The sequence below is a fragment of the Archocentrus centrarchus genome, chromosome 8 (genome assembly GCF_007364275.1).
Source record: "Archocentrus centrarchus isolate MPI-CPG fArcCen1 chromosome 8, fArcCen1, whole genome shotgun sequence".
Taxonomy (NCBI): Eukaryota; Metazoa; Chordata; class Actinopteri; order Cichliformes; family Cichlidae; genus Archocentrus; species Archocentrus centrarchus.
In genome coordinates, this window is record NC_044353.1 from 28,760,346 (window position 1) to 28,782,022 (window position 21,677).

The window sequence follows — 21,677 nt, forward strand, 5'->3', positions numbered from 1 at the left end:
CACTTCCCTAATAACTGATTTATTGTTATTCTGATTTTTTTTTTTATCTAGTACCATCAGCAAGACATATATTCTGTCTCTCCAGAACATTGGCATATGATCACACAGCTGTGCTAGCAGATCTGAGATTTTTCCACTCTATTCTTTGTATTCACTGTGCAAAAAGCCAAATGGTACTCTTGAAACATTAAAGCACTGCTCTACTCACACCACCTTTTATTTTCACTCATCTCTTCTTCCATTATACTGTTTATCCTCAGCCTATTTTACAGGATTAAAACTCCAGAGGAAGATGGGTAGCGAAACATTTTCCATGGTGCTTAGTTATTGAGCTAATAATTCCAGATGGAATTTCAGTCATTGCTAAAGTACATGAGGTAGCTTTAGAGGAGGATATGTTGGAGGAAAAATGTGTTAGCTCACTTACCAGCAAGATTTTAGAATGTGGTTGGTTTAAACTGGTTTGAAATCCCTGATTAGAAATAAATCTCAGTAAATTTAAGGTCTAAGACAGCAATGATCAGGCTAAAAAAAACTGTAAAGACACATAAGTTATCAACCCAAGAGCTGTGTGCTTTGTGGCATTTTTTTTCTTTCATACTATTCAGCCTACACCTCTCCCTCTCAAAGTCTCCATCACTTCTTGGCTCCACAGGTCTCATTAGAGCCAGGCCAGTAGGGAAGATTCTAATGAACAGATCACACACACACACACACACACACACACACACACACACACACACACACACACACACACACACACACCCGTGCGCAACCTTGAAAAAGATTACACCAGGGACAAGTACAAAATAAAAACCTTGCACTTGATTATTTCACGTAAAATAAATCACAGCCTTCAGACACACACTCTAGCCTCAAAGCAAGAAAAATGGCGATACAATAACATTTGCCGTGAGAGCGCGAGCAAACATGCAGCTATAGATGACAGCGCTGCTTGTTAAGGAAAAAAATGAATACATACACATACACATGCGCATTCAAACGCACCCTTGGATAATGAAACATATACACCCATGCACCTTCCTCTGTTGCACTGTGCACAATAAGTCTTGCTTCATTAAAGCCAAATCTCATCCACTATCAGTTTACAACCACAGAAGTCGTTTGAACCGCCAGGGAAATACAATTCCATTCCGTTTCAGGGTTATCTTAATATATGAGCTTGTCTCCGCCACATTGGTCTGCAGTTATGAGCCGGGCAAACACCCACAGCACTGCAATATTGCACCGGCACATTCACACGACAGATTGGAGCACACAAAGCAATTAGCAGCTCATATATATGTGTGTAATTGTGTCTGTGTGTGACTAAACTCCCTTGTCTACTTCTTATTTTACTCTAATTTCTACATCCGGTGTTATGAGCAAACAGTTCATTATGGATTGCAGTTTATTTGTTTGTGCCCTTCCTGTAATCCTGAAGACAACTATCAGAGTGGAGGATTGTCCTAAACTGGCAACTAGTTACATTCCCAAGCAGTTCCAGTATCGCAGCAAAACTACACTGCTGCATTGCATCATCGGAGCTTTATGAGATTTAACTCGCTAAGACACGGTGGAAAAGAAGACCCGAGACAAATGGTGTGCAAAGAAGACAAATCTCTCAATGCTGTCAATGTCTGAGGTGCTTTGGCCATCCATCCTCCATTTCTCCTTCATTCGCTATCTGTCTGGTCCTATCCCACCTGTATGACACCCGATCACTCTTCATCCCTCTGTACATCCATTACCCCTGTCACTTCATCCTTCCATTTCTCTGCCCCAAGGCCTGAGCTTCCCTCGCCTGTCACAGATGATACTATCTGTGTGGATTACTTGGGATATCATGAGCAATATATGGTCAAATATCCCCTCAAAGGTCATACTATGTTAAATAATTACATTGCTATTTATAGACGGTGTTGTTCTGTTTATATTTTATAAGGGACTTAAAAGTTCTAAGTACTGACTTCATCAATGAATAAAACAAATACATGAATAATATAGTTTTCACAATTTTAATAAGCTATTCACAGGAATTATTAAAGGCAGCTCTTTCTTGCAGCAGATAAGTGGTCACACTGTCCATTACAGGAACATTACTTATAAGGTTCTTACTAAAGTATGCGTCATTAGATGCACACATACATACCTACATATCCAGTCTGACATTTGCAATAGTACACCTGTCATTGTTTTCATTTTGTGAGTCTGTGCGTGTAACCCTGGTAAAATGTGTTTCTGTAGTCATGTGCTGAAGTGGGAACTACTGTGAAGTTTTAAGTTCTTGGTCAGGTGTTTATGTGTCTGTCTGTGGACAGACGTTCTCCAAACACTGGCACCAGGGAAGGTTCTGCCTGTTGTGTGTGCTTATGCACCATACAGCAGCTCAGAATAGCCAGACTTCCTGCAGTCTCGGGTGGGCCCCCTGAAAGGAAATCCATCTGGGCACCGTATTTCAGCTTTAACAACAGGATGAGGAACTTGGACATCCAAAAAAAAAAAAAAAAAAACCCTGAGGAGTAGAGCTGCTGGTACTTTGAGTCAAACGCAGCCAGTTCAGGTGGTTCAGGCATCTGATTGGGATGCTTCCTGGGTGCATTCCTTTTTGAGGCTTTCCTGGCATGTCCAGCTGGGAGAACATCCCAGGGTGGATCCAGAACTTAATGGAGGGACTGCACATCTCCCCTGACCTTAGGAATGCCTCAGGATCCTCCAGGAAGACCATATAAACATAGCTGTGGAGAGGTATGTTCATAATACCCTGTTTTAAATTAAGGAAAATGGATGGATGGGTGTGTAGCAGGAATTCTTTCCCTAGGGTGAGAATGTCAATCAAGAATTTCAAATTCAGTGCAAACAAAATGAACTATGAAGTGTGCCCTCATGCTCTGCACACAGTTAATTGAGAATGCATATATTTGGTTCCCTGTGACCTTGTCTTTTTTCCCAAAATGAAATTAAAGTTGAATGTTGTCATTTTGATACACTAGAGGAAACCTACAGTGCTCAGATGCAAGTTAAAGTAATCAGAAGAGAGTTTAGAGGGAGCAATCTAATACATGCAACTGCACTGGAAACTATGTAGTACTACTCAAGGAGAGAACCTAGAAGAAGGGAGGTTGCCCAAATTTAAGTAAGGTGTTGTTTTAATGAGCTAAGAAGCAAAAAATTATGAATGCACTAGCACGTTTCTTGCAAGACAAATACATAAGTCCTTAGGACATAAAAGAGAGTCAAATATCCTATTCCAAATTGCTACACACACACACACACACACACACACACACACACACACACACACACACACACACACACACACACACACACACACACACACACACACACACACACACACTCCCTGTTTTCTTTGGTCAAAGGCATTGCTACAAAAATAATTGAGGTTTAAATTTTAAGCCCCTGAACTGAAAAGCCCAACAAGGTCTGACCCTCCGCTCAACACTTTACTTCCCTATCTCCTCACTGCTATCCATCCTCCTCCTCTTCCTTCAGGCCAGTACAGACCAGCAGGCATCAATCTCAGCCTTGATCTTCCTTCTCTTTATTGATGGCGGGGTGACACAGATGCAGAGCTTGTTACAGGCTTTCACAGCACTGACCTGCCACGCCTTGCTCTCCTTTCTCCTATAAAAGGAGTGAATGATGGGGAAGCGAAAGGGGTGGGGGGCGGGGGGTGACAGACTTATACAGCATGCATAACAACTGAGTACACCTCTCCACATGCATCACGCCATCTATCGCCCCCTGACTGTCTCATCTAAGGCCAGTGGAGGCACACACAAACACGCACACACACATCTTTACAAAGACACCGAAGGTTGGCTGCAAGCTGCTACCCAAGCTGACTATCAAAGCTTAAAAGAAATCACACCCCGACGCCTCAAACTCCAGCTCACATGAAGAAGGTCACACTGACAGGCTCGACTCCAGTTAACAAAGGCTTTTCCTATCTCAGGGACATTCCCAAAAAAAGCAAAGTGCTGACATGCACGCCCACTCAGAGAGAACCATATGTCTGCCATGTTCACACACTCTCAGTCTGACACACACACACACACCATGACCTTTGAGGCAAAATTCTCAAACTCTGAAATATTGGCTGGATGGCTTTTTCTGAGGGTTATCAGGCAATATAAAGTGTAAACCATCAACTCTTGTTCTCCCCTTTTGGCATTCAGTTTAATTCCATAGTGCTGTAAACACGTGCTGCACCTCAGTGGGATAAACACACTGCCAGGTGTAAGGTTTAAGATGGTGTTCATCCAAAAAGCACGTTATTCAAGTAACACTGAAGGGGGTGGTTAAAAAATTAATAATGCTCACATCACATATTTTCTATTGCTTTTCAAGCCTTGAGTTTGAGAGCTCTGCACAGTATCTTGTTAATAGTGTTCTCCTTGAACACAGCCTTCACATGTTCGTGGAATTTGCTGGTGCCATTCTCCCAATTTCTGGGTCACCAAACCTATTACCCCTGGGACCACTATGGACTTTACCTTCCACATCTGTTCCAGCTGTTCCTTCAGCATCTGGCATTTCTTCATCTCTTCATGCACCTTCTTTTGGATGTTACTATCAGCTGGGATCGCCCCATCTATCACAACTGTCCTCTTCTGCTCCGTGTTAACCACCCCCATGTCCAGTCGGTTAGCCAGCAGCTGTTCGTCGGTCTGCACGCTGAAACCCCAGAGGATCTCAGCTCTGTTTCTCTGAACACCTTTAGGACACGTGTCTCTTTAAATCCATAAACAGCACAGATGTTTTTGAGCACTATCCCATCAACTACGTTATGACTTTTTTGCAAACATCTGTGTTTGCAAGTATTGCAAACACATCTGCAAATATATTAATATCACAAATCTACCTCACTGTACCATGAAAATGAATAATGTGTTAAATGACTTTGTGTAAGTGCTTTAAAGGTAATATTTGCACATACAGAAATCAATTTTTGTATTGTCCAGCAAATATACACCCATCCAGACTGAAATCAGTATAAAATTAAACTTTTCTTTTCTTTTCTTGTTAATGAATAAAATTTTCTTTAGGAAATGAGTCACAACACAATTTGGCGCATCCAAGGTTTCGTGCTTGGATGCTCTGCTTAGTGCTTACAACTCTCTCTTCCCACATTTTTCTACTTGCATAAAGACTATACTCAAATAAAGGCACAAAATTTGTTTAAGATAACTCACAAAACTGTTACAGAAATTACCACCACAACTTCTGATGTATGTACTTGAATACGCCAACGTGCTTGGACATGAAGCACCAGTATACTTTCCTTATCACAAATAACGGCCATTCCCGTGTTTGATGAGCACCAGCACAATGCCAGATTATTCCCAAAGATGAGTGGCCATGGGTGACTGTTTGATGGGGAGTGATTTAAAGGGCTCAGGGAAGAGCCTCTCTAAAGCCTGCCGGGCCTCTACTTTGGTCAACACAAAGAAATCCCTGTTAAAATACTGTCCAGGAGAAAGGTCCGAGTCTCTCTGAAGTGATTACAACCTATCCGTTCTCTAAGTAAGGCTTTAGAGACCAAGTCAAAGAGGCCTGAGAGCTGAGTTTGCATATCACACAGCTGGATATGAGGCCCATGTGATCAGATGGAGTTGACAACATGTGCACAGGAGATTGAACTCTGATCACAGCAGGATTAGACTTGAAAATGAAATGTAATACTGAAACACAGTGATCTGGTTGCAAGAAGCTGTGCATTAATTAGTTAGTAACTTGTATATGTGCTCAAACTACATAATCAGAAAGATTTAAAAAAAGAAAAAGACACTAACATGCTGGGGAAAATTCAAAAATATATGTATTTTACAGGTTTAAAGGGCAAAACGGTGCATAAGTCAAGGGAATACATTAAGGCCTGAAATATACTTGCTTTTAGCTACGCACGTGATGACGGCTTCACGCATTATCCATACGTTTGGACCTTCAGTTGTCTATGTCTTCAGAAAATAAAGCTTCAAGAAAATTCAAGAAACATGCCAGCAGTAAGTACTATAGTCTGTATAGACTGCAGCAAAAATATCAGCAGCAACAAAAACACCAGTAAGTTTTAAAATACCAAATCCACAATTGCTGCCATCTCTATGATGTTTCCTTGCCTCTGCACAGTGACAAGTATGCTTCAGTATCAGTATCACTTTAGAAGTTGGGGATAGGAATGAAGACAGGTCAGCTAGTTTTGAAATGTGCATGGGGGGAAACCTACTGTAGTGTGGTGGTTTACATTTCCCTTTGGCAAGCGAAAGGTTGCTGCTTCAATTGCAGTCAGAGACACAAGGAAGGGCATTCAGGGTAAAACTGCCAAATCAAACATACAGACTCCCTGCAACAAGGAAGCAGCTGAATCCCCCACAAACACAAGAAGTAAAGAGTTAAGTTTGTAAAATGTATTAACATTGCAAGCAGCTGTTTACATGACTGCATGGCTAAAAAGCAAGTATATTTCTTGCCTAAGGCTAACAGGTTACTGTAAAACATTTTATGTTTTGAAGCTGGCAGACACTTTCTCTGTTAACTGGCAATGCTCTCTTTAATTGGCCTTTCCGACTTTTCTTTTACACTTAGACTGTAGGGATCAACTGACCACCAGCCTGAGTGTAAAAATAAAAACCCAATTTTGTCAAGTGACACTTCCAATAACGTTTAAATGAATAAGACAACCAAATAACAGGACCACATAATCTTTAAAAAAAAAAAAAAAAAGTCAAGAAAGCATGACTTTTTTTCTACAATGAATGAAAAGTAAGAAAAAAATAAAAGAGAAAATTACTCTATGCCTGTAAGGTCTGTCTGCTGTGAAACACAGTTAAATTTCATATTGTTTATGTCACGAGACAACAAATACTTCTCCAATAATATTAAAACTTTGCCCACTACAGATTACAGTGAATCTTCTGACAGCATTCATGTGAAATCCCTGCCATGCCCTCAGAGCCTTACTGTTGATCTTTCATGTTATTATTCAAACACAGTGACTGCGTCTCATGCTACTCATTAAATGACAATAATCTGGCAGAAATCTGTCACGATTCTGAAATTAGTCAAAATCTGAGCTAAAATTAGGCTGAAGTGTCTCTTTCATGGAGAGAAAAAAAAAAAATCAAGACAATTGTTCAAGCCTTAGAAAAACAATACACTGAACACCATTAAGGTCTTCAATACTGGGAACAACAGTCCTTCACTTTCCTGTTGGTTGATCCTCTTCACAAGCACAGTTTGGGCTACAACACTGTACAAGACAATACATCACAGACAAATATTTTCAGGGGCTCAGCATTGACTTTTCAGACAACGATATCAGTTCTTTACATGCCCGACAAACAGAACAGAGTTGTAGCTTTCCAGTATCGTTGATCATGGATATGAAATAAGCAAGGCTTTGGGCTTGCACTCCTTAAATATCCAGGTTCAGATCTTATAGTATTCACTCGATTCGTCGACAGTGATGTGTAGTACCTCCTCTGTGGCATTAGTCCAATAATTCTCTGTGCTGCCCAGCTGTATAGCTGCCCTAGCTATATCTGTACCCAAGCCCTAGGTGTCAGCTGTGGGCATCTCAGGATACTACAGGTGCAAATGTAGGATTGGGAGAGAGGAGCCAGTGAGGTTGCTGGTACAGGAGGACACAGCAGGGTTAGGACAGGAGAATCGCTCCAGACCACTAAGACTGTTTCAGCCGTTTTCTTGGGGGACCCAGGAAGGGACACTGGGCCGAGGCCAGAGAGTGATAGGCCTCTGCAACCAGGAGTGGGTGAGAGATCACCATGGATTTCCAGCCTGAAGTCTCCATCACATCAGCAGCATGGCTGAGAGAAAAGAGGGAAATGAAGGAAAAGATGTTAAATCAAGAAACTATACAGATATCCAAACAAAATACACAAATTAATCTTTTTTTAATGTTTTTTTTTTTTTAGAGAGAGAGAGAGTTTGGGATTGTAAGACTCCATCTGTGTGGAGAGCAGCTTTGAGACATTAAGGATTTGTCATACCAGCTGGCGGAGCTGTTATTTACTTTATATTTTTAAATATTTAACCCTTAAGGTCATCTCGTGATAAATAACATCACGCAAACAAAAAGGCATCATTAAAGTAGCACAAATATACGGGCATGCAATAAAAAGGTTAAGTCTGAATTTTTTTTACATCATATTTTGAAATAATTATTTGATTCATCAGCTAATGAACAGAAAATTATTCGGCAACTATTATGCTAATCAGTTTATTTCTGTGAGTCAATTTTTAAACAATAAAAAATGAAAAGCATTACCCTTTTTATAAATTTAAATTGAGAGGATTTGCTGCTTTTCTGTACCTTAGTAATCCTTTTGATTTCTGGCCACTCATTTAGTACACTTAACATATACTATAATTTATGAATCATGCATTTTGCTATTTTGGATTGTTTATCTAAATAAAACGCTTATGTCTGCATACTGATGGAAATGTTACTTATACTGATGACAGAAAGTAGACTATCAGCTTAGGATCTGCTAGAATGCTCAGTTTAGCGTGTACTGTACATGACAATAATCTCACAGTGAAACACCGATTAATTCACTCATTAAAAATTAAAAATGTAAACAAATGACATAATCACATTTTCAACATATTCCACAGTTAGTTTTCATTATTCACACCTGCTATTGTTAATGAGGATGAGCATGTCCCTATTTCAGCTGAATTCCATTAACTGATCTATTTAGTTGCTCTTGAAAATGAAAAGTGTGGAAATCCTCAGACCCTTAAACTACACGGTTTTCCCTTAGTTGGGGAAAGGAAGGAAAAAGTTGGGTAGGTCCTCTAATTAACTGCTGATCAGTTTACTTGCGGTTGAGCTTACATCAGCAGACCCTGTGGCAGTCTTCAACCTCCTGACACCCTCGGGGTGCTGGGATGCACTATCACGCACACCGCTGTGTGGCCTTTAATGACATTTTTCATGTTTTATTGTGTGTAAATAACCAACCGCATGTGTGCGTGTGCATGTACACACGTGTTTATGTTTTGGCGTGTCTACTCCTGCCACTCTTGTTGTTTCAGTGTGTGTGTGCGTGCGTGGGTGTGCGGTCATATGCTTTCTACACAGCAGCTCCAGACCTCCAGCCAACCTCTGACCCTATTCTCTGTGGAGGAAGTGAAGCACTGCTCACAGTAATGGCCAGTGTGCTCAAGCTGAGGGCAGCAAAAGGGCACAAGGAGAACAGCCACAGCAGGAGAGGGAGGAGGAGGGATGGACAGATGGAGGGAAGAATAAGACAGCAGCAGTGACAAATAAAGAAACGGGGTGGTGACAAAGAGTAATCAAACGTCACAGAGAGAGAGATAGGATGAGAGAGACTGAGAGTAGAGCAGTGATGTAAGTCAAACTATGGCCTCCAGTCAGTGGTAATTTTATGTTACTAACTACTTCCTCAAAAACATTTTTTCTGCCTTAAACCCGTGCTTCACATTACTAAAAAAAAAAAAAAAAACTTGGTCAGCTCTTTTCTGTAAACAAAGTGGATTAGGAGAGGTTAGGTGTCTTTCCTCTCTGCTGCATCCCTGGTGAGGATGAATAAATGAGACAGAGGCAGAATCAGGAGGAGTCTTATTGTATCAACTACATGACTGTAAACTGCTTGTAAGGACCGGTCTGGAAAGAGGTTGAGGTGCTTCTGGGGGTAGGATTATTGGTTTCTCCGTGTCGTCTGTTTTTGATATTTGTCCTCTAAATTGATTTTTGTTTTGCTGCTCTTGTTGCTGTCGATTGTGTCTGCAGGAGCTGAGTTGATAACGCTTTGCTGGCCAGGAGTCCCCTGTGGCCAATTTTCCCACCACCACAACAACGCTGTCGCAAATTAAACTGTCATAACGCCCATAACCACAATTAATGACCGGGATTAGGGGGAGAAATCTGCATTACTGAACACCTTTAGGCACACATGAGCTCTTAAGCACAAAACAGAAGAGGGAAAAAGGGAGAAAAGAGAGCCCAGGCAGGAACAAGGAAAGGACATGAAGCTGTAAAGAGAGGACTGAGGAAGGAACAAAGGGATGGAAAACATCCCTGGCTCTAAGACAAACAATTTGAAAAAAATATGGGAAAGGTGATAAGCAATTCAGCTAGTGATTGAGAGAAAGCTTTTTGTTTCAAGTGGGCACTGTAACACTGGATCAGTCACCTCCCTGTGGATATAAATAGTAGTCATTGATGCTAATAGGCCCCATCTTATCTAAACAGGCTGCATGCTACGTGATTAACATCAGCAACTGAGGTTTATTGCTAAATAGACCAATATGATATGGCAGCAAAATTGTCTGATCTGAGGATTAAATTAAATTTCCTCAGGAGACAAAAATTGCTCCCACTGAAAATTAATGACATCCCCTGACAAAAAGCTGAACGCATGAACGTACAAGCGTGTGCATGTGTGCGCGAAAAAAAATATTTGCATTAGTGTTGAGGTAGTTCTCAAGATGGATGATCTCCGTGTGAGCGTGTAACTCACTAGTTGATGAAGTCCACTGCCTGTGTCTTGAGCTGATCCGCGCTGTGTAGGTCGGCTAGGATAAGGATCTCTGCGGCATTCTCCACAGACAGATTCGTGCAAAGAGCGTCCTCACACATCACCTTCAACCTCTCCAGAGCATACTACAAATGACAGAGCGGGAGGATAAACAGCAGGTAAACTAAATTACTTAAACAGCGCTGCCACCAACAACTGTAGCAGCAGTGTGTAATGATACGGTAACACAGAATTACTCCACTGCAGTGGCAACAAGCATTAAATTGAATAAGAAAAAAATATGGCAAAGAGAAGGATAAGTGACAGATATGCAGACTGGGTAGGAACTGATGATGGAATAGCATTACATGAGAAGAAAAAAATTATTTCCACTGAGTCTGATTACAAAATTGCCAGCTACAATAACCTTCACACACACTTCAAGATGAGTCACAGAGGTTTTGCAGAGACTACGGTTTAATGTTGCCATATTTTTTCCAATTTTACAAGTTATATTCTATCTATCCATATAAAGGATATAAAAGAGTCGATTCAAATGAAGCTCCATTAAATAAGACATCTTAAATATGACAAGTAAGCATGTGAAAAGTTTTTTTTTCTGCCACGAACATTTAAATAGGGCTCCATTTACTGTTGCATGCAAAAAAGCTGTAAATAGAGTGAGGAATCATCGGTCTTGTCCATGCTAGCAGTAAAGCTATGCTGGTTCTAAATTTACACATTAAAGCCACGACTATTAGGAATGGCCATCATTTCATAGTCATTTAAATAGAAAAAAATTCTATTGAACAATTCTAATAGTTTATGCAACTATTTCTTGCTTTAAAATGTTTTCGTCTCCTTTTTTTAAACCAGTCCTTGGTAATATGATATGCATTACTGCCTACTAACCACAATTTAACAACATAAAAATAACGTATTTGCGACCTACAAAACCCCAGACTAGTAAAACTAGTTCAGCAAAGGTGAAATTAGATAACGCTGTACAAATATGAAAAGCCTTTAAACTGTTTGGAACTCTGTGAATAAATTCATTCATACACATATAATCAAACAAAAATTATGTTGCGTGCAAACTGTCAGTAAAAAGCTCAGATATCACAAGTCAGTGCAGATGACCGGTAGAATGGTCAAAAAGAAAGGCGAGTATCAAACAGCTGGGCATACAATGCTTAGGATATAGTTACAATTGTAGCTTAGCACGTTAACTTGCTAACTCAATTTGAGACATTGAATCCTTATTTTGAGAAAATGCATCATTATTCTGAGAATATTTATGATCTTTTTAAAGAAAGTTTGTGATTATCTTGTCATACTAAGTTATTACAGTAACTAATGTTTCTAATGACTTACAGGAACTTTTTATTTAATTGGTAGAAATGCACTTCCATAACAATCCATCCAACAGTTAATGAGATAATTCTGTCTTAAGTGTTGGAAGTTAAGGGCGTTTCAAGAGAGTAGAAATGGTTATGGCGACCAAGTCCCAGTTTGACATATAGACACACCACAGTATAATAACCTCGCCTTTAATTGTGTGTGACTGACTGCTTAAGTCAAACCAAGTAGAACCTGCATTTGGGGAAACAGACGCACAGCTTTTCAATAAGCAGCAAAAACTTGAAAAAAGAGAATGACAGGAGAGTAAAATGGGATTGTACAGAAACAGACAGGAAACCCTGAGTATGCTGGATGAGTACAGGAATAAACAATGAAGAAAATGATTCATTGGAAGTGTGTGCATGTCTCGCACAGTTGGGCTGGTTTATTCTTTGCTATAAAAGGATGTTTGGATGTGTAAGAATGTGTGTGTGTGTGTTTAGAGGTTGAGGAGCATTTGGTGCTTCCCAGGTGTATTTTTGGGAACATTATCATGCATGCCAGCTTGTGTGTAAATGTACATAGTAGCAGGTGCGAGTTCACACACACACACTCTCTCTGTACCTTGTCAGCTGCAGCCAGCAGGTCATCAGCCATCTTGTCCAGGTTGGGGGCCTTGCCTGTGTAGATGAAGCACATCATCTCTTTGAAGACATCTGGCTCCACGTCATTTATCTCCACACGGTTCTGAATGGGTGGAGAGGACAGAAGAGGAGAATACACACAGGGCTTAAGAGAATAAAAGAAAGGAGAAGAAAAACACAAATACTTTGACGATCCTTCAAAACTATGCATGGCAGCAGTGTTTTTTATTTCATGTAAATTTCCCAAAACCCACCTGACTTAAACTCACTCACCTTGTTTAGTACACACACAGGGACAGTCAGCCATGCAGTGATATAACAAAACATGTTCCAAGTGCCAAATCACAAGGAAAAAAAGAAAAAAAAAAACACCTTGAAGAGCCTTCTGAGCAGTCAGAACACGTTTCAGCAAAACTACATTCTAGTAAATTTATTTAACTCTTTTCAGCAGATTCAGGAGAATTAATCCTGAGCATTCATTCCTTGACGGTGCCTGCAGCAATCAAAGTAGGCTTTATCGCTCTATGGCACAGTGACGGTAACCTGAACCCTTCCCCTCCACACTGACAAGAAGAACAAAGCAATAAACCAATTATAACAGTGCTTTATCGTCACCACAGTGACCAGCGGCGTTTTAGCAGGGTCAAACTGGGTGTACCAACAGTTTAGTGCATTTGTGTCAACTCTGACCACTCAACAGCAACATAATCATACTGAGAAATAATGGAAGCATCTAAAAGCTGCTGGTCTGAGCCTACAGCATGCAGTCTGCTATGGTGGCCTTTTGCAGGAATGTACACAGCATATAAACGTAGCAGGAAGACATGAGAACATGAGCAGTTCTAACAGGTAAAATAAGAATCCTCTACTGGCTAGATTATGTCTATAAAATGAAAAACTCTCCTATTATTTCTAAATTAACCTCAAACTCTTGAAAACATGGCATTCCTCATCACAACCAATTCTTTCTAATTCTTATTATTTCTATGCTTGACCAATTTCATGCTTACTTCTAAAGTATGTTTGAGTGTTAATGAAATGAAAAGAAATACTACCACCCAACTTTCTTGGAAATCATGAGGAAAAAAATTTTTACAGGGCTTTCTCGCATAACGAGAAGGCAGCGCTCAACCAGGTCTCATAAATAGACAACACTCCTGTAGTTACAGTGTCTGAAGCGCCCCTCTATTCACAGAGCAGTCCTCTATCAGAGTGTTTCTTTATGAGCTCATTTGTCTCTTTTCTATAGAGTGCTGCAGAGGAGTGTTAACCCATCTATCTGTTTTCTGAGTCGTATGGGGATGTGGCCCACAATCTCTCCCCCTTTCTGATGAAGACGCCTACTTAAACAGCAATTAAGATGCATTTCCTGGCTCTGTGCTTTATAATTTCCCCATTTGAGCTGTGCGGGCATCAATATTCCGCTGACATGACGGCTAAATCACCACAGTTGAATCTCACCGCCTCCTATCAGATGAACACAACCAACTGAGGCGCAGGGGCCCGGTGCGTCTCACACGTACATGCACACAAAGATGCAAACACTATTTTGTTTCCATCATTTCAGACCCAAACCTAACCCTATTTGCACTAATTTCCTGACCGGTCCTAACACTAACCCATAACCAAATTAAATTATTTGCATCATGAGGACTGGAGGGGGGGAATGGCATCAGAGACATTATATCGATGGGATTTATGGGAGAACTCTAAACTGCCAACGGCGGTTGTCCATTCCCTGCTCCCAAAGAGCAAATCAACAACAGAAACAGGAAACAAATGAGCCAATCATGTTGTTACACTGACACAAGAGAGGTTTGCAGCCCTTTCAGCTATGTGGTGCCAGATGTATCTCTCAACTCGTTATCTAGTAACGATGCAGCTTGGTGTATTGTCGTCTACTTTTTTAGCTCCTGTATCCTTAATGAGTATTAGCATGCCATTTGTTCAGTGTTCTTCTCAAAGAAAAAACAGAAACACTGATGGTGTCGCCATCTTGTTGTGAACCTTTGCACATGTGCAGCAGAGGTATTAGTAACTTTATACCTTATTTTGAGACAGAGTCTCCAAACCTTTGACTAGCAAATTTATACATTTTGTTTTTTGTTTTTTTTTATTAATTTCCCAGTGAAATTAAGGTTATTGCTCTCTCCCTGTTAGATGTGGGCTTTTAAATAACTACACATGTAGAACTGCAGCAATTGGAAGCTTCAGTAAAAACTGCTAACCTGATAATAACATTAATCAGTCACAAAAGCTCTCAGAGCTCTGGTTCATACCCCCATATTACTTATACTTTGGTTTTCTATAATACATTAAGAAATTACAGGAGAGGCAAAAAAATGATCACAGCTAGCATCACCTTTCTATCATCTCCATTGCAAACAGGACAACTTCAGATAGGTTATTTAAAATACGTACTTATGACACTGGCTTTTCTCTTATAACTGTCTCCAAACCACTTCCCTCTTTGGAGCAGTTAATATTCCCACTAGACTCTCTCTACTTTCCTTTAAAGGTCAGTACTGTCAAGACATCTTGCTACTGATCAATGGCACCTATACATGTGTTAAAGTTCACTAAACTCAGGATCTATGCAAAAAATTAAGCAGATTTACAGTGTCCACTTCATTAAAATAATCCATTTTGATGTGAGGTATGGAAATGTAAGCACTAGCAACACCAGGTATTATCTGCTCTACAAAAATGGCAAAAAGGTATGTCTGTAATTAAAGATATCCAAAAAGCAAACCAATTCCCTCCTGGCATTGCAATTCAGTTCCAGAAACAGTGTAATTATACTGAAAGCAACAGAGACTTTGCTCATTTTGTCTGTAAATAACACACTTTATGTCATCAAAGAAATATCAAAGCTTGCACAGATGATAATGATATTATCCCATAAAAATTTTACATATAGTAGCTGTGATGACACCATAGAGGAACATGTGCACAGGAACATGTGCAGCTACACTTGGATGTTTATAGAGTGCTTCCTGATGCAACAGAAAGAAAGATTGAAATTTAAACATTTGACTCACCGTGCACTGAGGGAGCAGGAGCAACAGAGTCAACTCACCTTCTTACTCTCTTCCATCTCGTGCTCAAACATGGCACTGAATACCGGCGAGCGAGCTGGGACAGAGAGAAACAAAAGGCCGAGACTGAGAAAAGAGGGTTTGTTATTGAGTGTAATGTTGATACACAGGGAGGTCTCTGATATCTGTTAACAGCTTGCCACGGGGCCAGAGGAAAGCAAGGACATGATTGACAGTAGTGACAGCAGTAGAGGCATCATGTGGAAAAAGTCAGCTCCTTGTTGCTGACAGACTCTTGACAGACGCTCTGACTTGTTTAGCCAGTACTCAGTGTTGATAACCTGACTTGAATGTTGCTGATTTTATATATTACGCCTTAATAAAGATCTGCCGTCCTCTTCACTTGCTTCGACTCCACTGCTATTTCTTATTTTTAAAAAGCAGCAGATATGGCTTTCACACGGTTTTTACATCACAGCGAATCCAAAAATTGCTCCATGTCATGCTGCAAATGGACCACTCATAAGAGTTTACAAATCCTCTCAAGGCAAGGAAAGTTCAGACTATTCTTCCATTTGCAGAAAATGATAAGACATGAGAGAGAAACAGTGCAAACGAGTTGCTGGTTATTTGCCAAGTCACAAAAAGAAACAAAGAGGGTTTGCAATGAAAACTGTATTCTTATAATCCAAGTTCACACAGATTTCATATTGTATATTTTGCAAAAGAGATTTTCACACATTTTGATAATATCCGAAGCGAACAAAATAAATTCTCACAAGAAAAAAAAAAGTCACACGAATTAGAACCACTGGCCTAAAATAGACATATTAATGTATTAGTGTTTTATGTATTTAGTGAAAGCTTAAGCACAGTGTTTTTCCCTGTTATTATCCTAGACGCGACCCCAGCTGGAGAGGTCATGTTTAATCTCCAGTACAGCCAGAACATGATGGCCCAAACACAGCTCTTTAAAATTTGAAATTACTGCTGTCTAATAATTCTGCAAGCTTAAAATAATCACCACATCTTATCCCTCTAGTTCTGCTGAAGGAAAAACACTGTATTTTCTCTCTAGTCATCCCGGTGGTGACAGTGGTTCATTCTGGCACAGAATAACACTGAGCCTCACAGATGGAGCTCAGCCTGTACTTGATTACAAGTTGCTATTATTACTAGCAGAGAGAAAATGTGTTTCTATGAAGGTAGAAGGCTTGGCCTTTTACTCAGAGTCACATATAAACTATGGTCGTGCTTTTCTGACATGGTTCACTTAGTCTGATTATGCACTGAAAGGGTAACACTCCACATTATTATTCAGAAGTGAATGCCTTATTAGCTAGTCATTAAAATGTAACAAATGTTGTAACAGATTATTAAGTATGTGTCAAAATCAGTGATGTAATAATTAATTCAGACACTTAATAATGAGTTATTAACACAGAGCTATTTAGCCATTTAATTACTCATTGGGAAGCGTGGTATCATCCATTAAAACTGCCAAAGCTACAAATAACTATAATAATGTATAAGTGAATGAGCATTAACAATGGACATAGAGGCTATAAGGTCAGAAACTGTTGCTACAGTAGTAACTCAAATCCAACAAATAAAAAAATAGTTAACAGCAGGTCCCTTAACATTTTCATGCATGTTGTTTACAACATGTTGCTGCTCAGGGTCAGAAAAATGTCCCGTGTCAGGCCAGACAGAAAGTTTAGTGTCAGTTAAAGGAGCAAAGGTGGAATACAAACACTGGAAATAAATTGTGTTCATTTTAGTTATTTTAGTTTTTGCAGTATTTTTATGTAGGGAAAAAACAAATTCCTTTTATCACAGTGGAGAAGATAATTAGTCAAGACTGGCATAAAAATATACAGACAAAAGCACTGAGCAAGACCTCTTAATCTTCAGGTGTTTTTAGTTCCATGGCCACAGGTCTATAAAATCAAGCACCTAGCCATGTAGTCTGTCTTTACAAACATTTGTGAATGAGATCAATGAATCGCCACCATTGCAACAAGAAATTTCTTCCCTCCTGGATATTCCACGATCAGCTGTAAGTGGTATTACTGCAAAATGGAAGCATTTAGGAACCACAGCAACTTAGCCAGGAAGCAGCAGACCATGCAAGGTTACAGATTAAGGTCACTGAGTGCTGAGAGACGTAGTGCGTAAAAGTCACCAACACTCTGCTGACTCAACAATTGCGGCGTTCCAACCCTCCTCTGTCTTTAACATCAGCACAAACACTGTGCGCCAGCAGCTTCGTGGCATGGGTTTCATCACTTAGCAGCCAATAGGTGTAATGCATAGGCGGACCAATACTTTTGTCCTTAGAGTGTAATATCTCACTGGAAATGTTAAAGTTGGAACAACAGAAACACTGAATAAATGATAGATAACGTGTTTGTTTAGTTAAACAAACATGACAGTTTATAGACACATAAATACTAAAATGATCTTCTACTCTTTTAGGGAGGATACTTCTTGTGAGGTAGCCAAACAATTGAGTTTTTTAACATATTAAGTTTTCATAAAAACATCATAAAAGAGGGTCCTGTTGTTCATTAGGATCCACATTATAGCATATTAAAAAAATGCTACTGTACGTTAAAGACAGCAGTAGATTTGCATTTATGGCAATCATAAGGGACATGATATTAGTGCTGATTCTTTTGGATCTTAGATAAAGTTAGAAAAAGTTTGGTGCTGCTACTCTGAGTCCACATAGCTTTGAGATTCTCGCTGTCATAATATCTGCATTAAAACCAGACTTTGCACTGAATGCCCTGGTAGGACTCTGGGAACAAACCTACACCAAGTCTGTGTGGTGCAGCTGGTGAGCTCATACTGCAGTAACAAAGCAAAAGGGGTGGGTGAGAGAAAGAGAGAAAGAATAAAGTGGAGGGTCATGGTAAAGATAGGATGGAGAAGAGAAAGGAAGAAAAGAAACAGATGGACATGGGGAGAAAGGGGAACTGAGCACGATTTGAGAGGAGGGACAAACATGAAGAAGTGAAGACCACTGGGAAGACCACCAGGAAGACATTTAACATTTAGCAAGAGATATGAAGAGAATACAGTCAAAGAATAATAAAGGTGGGAAAAGAATGAAAAAAGGAATGAAAATTTGAAAACTGACAGTAAAAAAAAAAGAAGAAAAAGTAGGAGACACAGAAAAGGGCACAAAATGAAGCTAAGAGGCTGGAAGAGAGACTGAGTGGTACAAAGATCACATGGCCAATGTACAGCCAATTTGAGTTACTCTCCCTCTGTCGTTTGATCCCACTCTGTCCGTCTCCACGGCGATTAACGGACAGGAGAGTTGTCACGGGAACAGCCTAGAGGGGGAGTAACGCGGAGGAGGTACGTCATCTGGACTGAGCGCAGCGAGAAAGAGCGGTAGCAAGAGAGAAAGGGGAAGACCCCAAACCACAGCAGCACATAATTAAAATGGCTCCTCACACACACATTTCAACAAATCCAATAATGAACAGCCTCCCCTCGTCTCCACAGAGACACACAGTTCACCAGTTTCTTCAAACTTTTCACTAGCTGATGCTGGCTGTCATCAAAGTGCCAATATCTGAAACAAGTTTATGCGTGTGTGCGAAACTTTATTTTCATCAATATGAATTCCTGGAGGCCAATGAAGACACGCAGGTGCTGAAGGTGTCAATAGCGAATACAGATATTCAATGTATTCAAATTTAATCATCCCCATGGCAAGCAAAATTATTCATTAAAATTAAAAATTTGATGAAGTATTTCCCCCAGAATTTAGTTCTCGTCACAGTGGAAAAGCCTCTGTAACAGCATTCATTCCGAAACTAAAACTCTCCAGTGAAGCCCGGAATAATGACAAACTCCTCCATGAATAATAACAAACTCTACCACCCTCATAAAACACTGCAGTCTAATCCACCAGTCCTTTATATTTATATTAAATTCTTAGAATTCTATCATTGAATTGTTTTGTTTTTTCTTTCAAATTTTAATATTTACTTCTAATCTAAATACAGGGCTGCAGACTACAGACTAATTTAAAGACAGCCACAGGTGTTATATTCCTTTACCATCAGGTATGTGTATAACAAGGTGTGACTGCAAAGTTCTGCAACTCTACCCATTAAAAAAAAAATACCTTACCTAAATAGGGCCAATCTCTCCTTCAAGGCCACCTCTCTGTGCACCACTGGACCACCACTTCCTTTAAATCTGGTTCTGACTATTTACACGTGTGCATCTGCAATTTCAAACCTGCTCTGAGAGTAAACCTGAACTTCTGAGTCAAACTGACCTAGCCCATATTGAGGGACAGCAGTATGGCTTCATGCCAAGAAAGAGCACTACTGATGAGATGTTTGCTTTGAGAGAGTTGATGGAGAAGTATAGAGAAGGTCAGAAGGAGCTGCATGGGTTCTTTGTAGAGATAGAGAAATCAAATTGGTCTAAATCATTTTGTAACAAAAGTTTTACTTTTGCCTAAATTATCATATTTTCAATGTTTGGTTCAGTTTTTTTTTTTTTTTTTTTGGTCTTTTCTGAAAAACCTGTTAAAAATTACGTAGGCCATTATTTTAAGAGGAGGACAATATGATGGGGTGCCAAGAGAGGAACTGTGTTACTCCATGAGGAAGTCAGGAGTGGCAGAGAAGTATATGAGGGTGATGCAGGACATATACTGTATGAGGATAGAGAGACAGTGGTGAGGTGCGCAGTAGGAGTTACAGATGGGTTTAAGGTGGGGGTGGGATTACATATCAGAGGGACAGCTCAGGTTGACTGGTTTGGACTAAGTTAGAGAGGCTGAGATGGTTTGGACATGTGCAGAGGATGGACAGTGGATATTATGGACAAAGGATGTTGAAAATGGAGCTGCCAGGCAGTAGGAAAAAAAGGAAGACCACAGAGAAGAATCACGGATTTTGTGAAAGAGGACATTCAGAGGGTTGGTGTGACAGAGGAGGATGTTAGGGGCAGGGTGAGAGGGAGGCAGATGATGCACCTTGGTGACCCTTACAGGGAGCAGCCATAAGAAGAAGACCAGTGATCAGAGGTAGGTCCGCAGCCATGGCCCAGAGACCAAACAGCAGTTTTCACTGTAAATGACAGCAGTGTCCAAGTCTGAAGGGAGTGCTCAAGTTACGAGGGCGACCCTAAACATGCTCATTGTTGTTGTCCAGTAATGACCTAAAACATGGCAGCAAATCAACTAAACTGTGGTCTGTGCCATAGTGCACCTACAGTATCAGTTGGACTAACTCAGAGTCAAAAGGTCAAAGGTCAAAGAAATCATTATTATCCCCAGGCAGGCAAATAGTTTTGCAGCTAGCAGTGACAATAAAATAACAATAGAACACAACTGCAATCACGCATATATAAGATTTTTTTTTTTTTAAGTGATTGTGTCCAAACTTTTGACTGGTACTATACACACAGCTTACCAAAAAGGCAGGAGGTTTTTGGCCACAATAACAGATGACCACACTCAGCTGCACTCAGAATCAATGCAACTTTATCATCTTCCCTAAAACGAAATTCAACATGACAGGTCACCATTTTCATACACTGAAGGAAATCAAGCAAGTATCACAAACATGTAAGCGGTCAGAATTTCCAGGAAGCAATTTAAAAAGATGAATTGGAAATGCTGCAGAGCTGCTCAAGTAGATACTGTAATCTTAAAGGAAGCATCCCAAATTTAAACCAGGTGTGTTTCTGAATTGTATTATGATATAAGAATAAAATGAGAATCTGAACATGAATTAAGTGCAACACTGTTTAACACTGGAATACTGCACAGAAAAAAAAAAAACTTTGTGATCAAAACAAATTTGATCACAAAGATTGTCAAAAAGGAAAAATATACACCAGGAAAGAATCAACCAAATGTTGCCACTAGTCTTACAATACTAGCTGTTAGTATGAAAAACACTGCAAAGATAACTTCCCCACAGTTGTGTACCTATAGCATATAGTGTGTGTTGTGTTTTTTTCCTCAGCCCATGCTGATTCTGAAGTCACATTGATGCAAAGTTCTTAGTATTAGCTGAAAACTCAGAATCCCCCCAGTTATAGTCACTTCCACAGTTTATGGGTCTTGCACACAATATATTGGGATG

The 21,677-nt window shown here is 39.9% G+C and overlaps 1 protein-coding gene across 2 annotated transcripts in view; it reads right to left on the reverse strand.

Moving 5' to 3' along the window:
* Positions 1–5,819: 5,819 nt before the first annotated feature.
* The window catches only part of LOC115785247 (speckle-type POZ protein-like), a 101,184-nt gene continuing 85,326 nt past the window's right edge, over positions 5,820–21,677 (reverse strand). Inside the window, exons 8-11 of one of the 2 annotated variants that reach the window (XM_030736778.1) lie at positions 15,591–15,646; positions 12,492–12,614; positions 10,530–10,672; positions 5,820–7,847 (exon numbers count right to left, since the gene is read on the reverse strand). In XM_030736778.1, coding sequence (XP_030592638.1) covers positions 7,703–7,847; positions 10,530–10,672; positions 12,492–12,614; positions 15,591–15,646 — 467 coding nt within the window. In that variant the 3' untranslated portion in view covers positions 5,820–7,702. The remainder of the gene's footprint in view (positions 7,848–10,529; positions 10,673–12,491; positions 12,615–15,590; positions 15,647–21,677) is intronic. The other variant, XM_030736779.1, reaches the window with a different exon arrangement.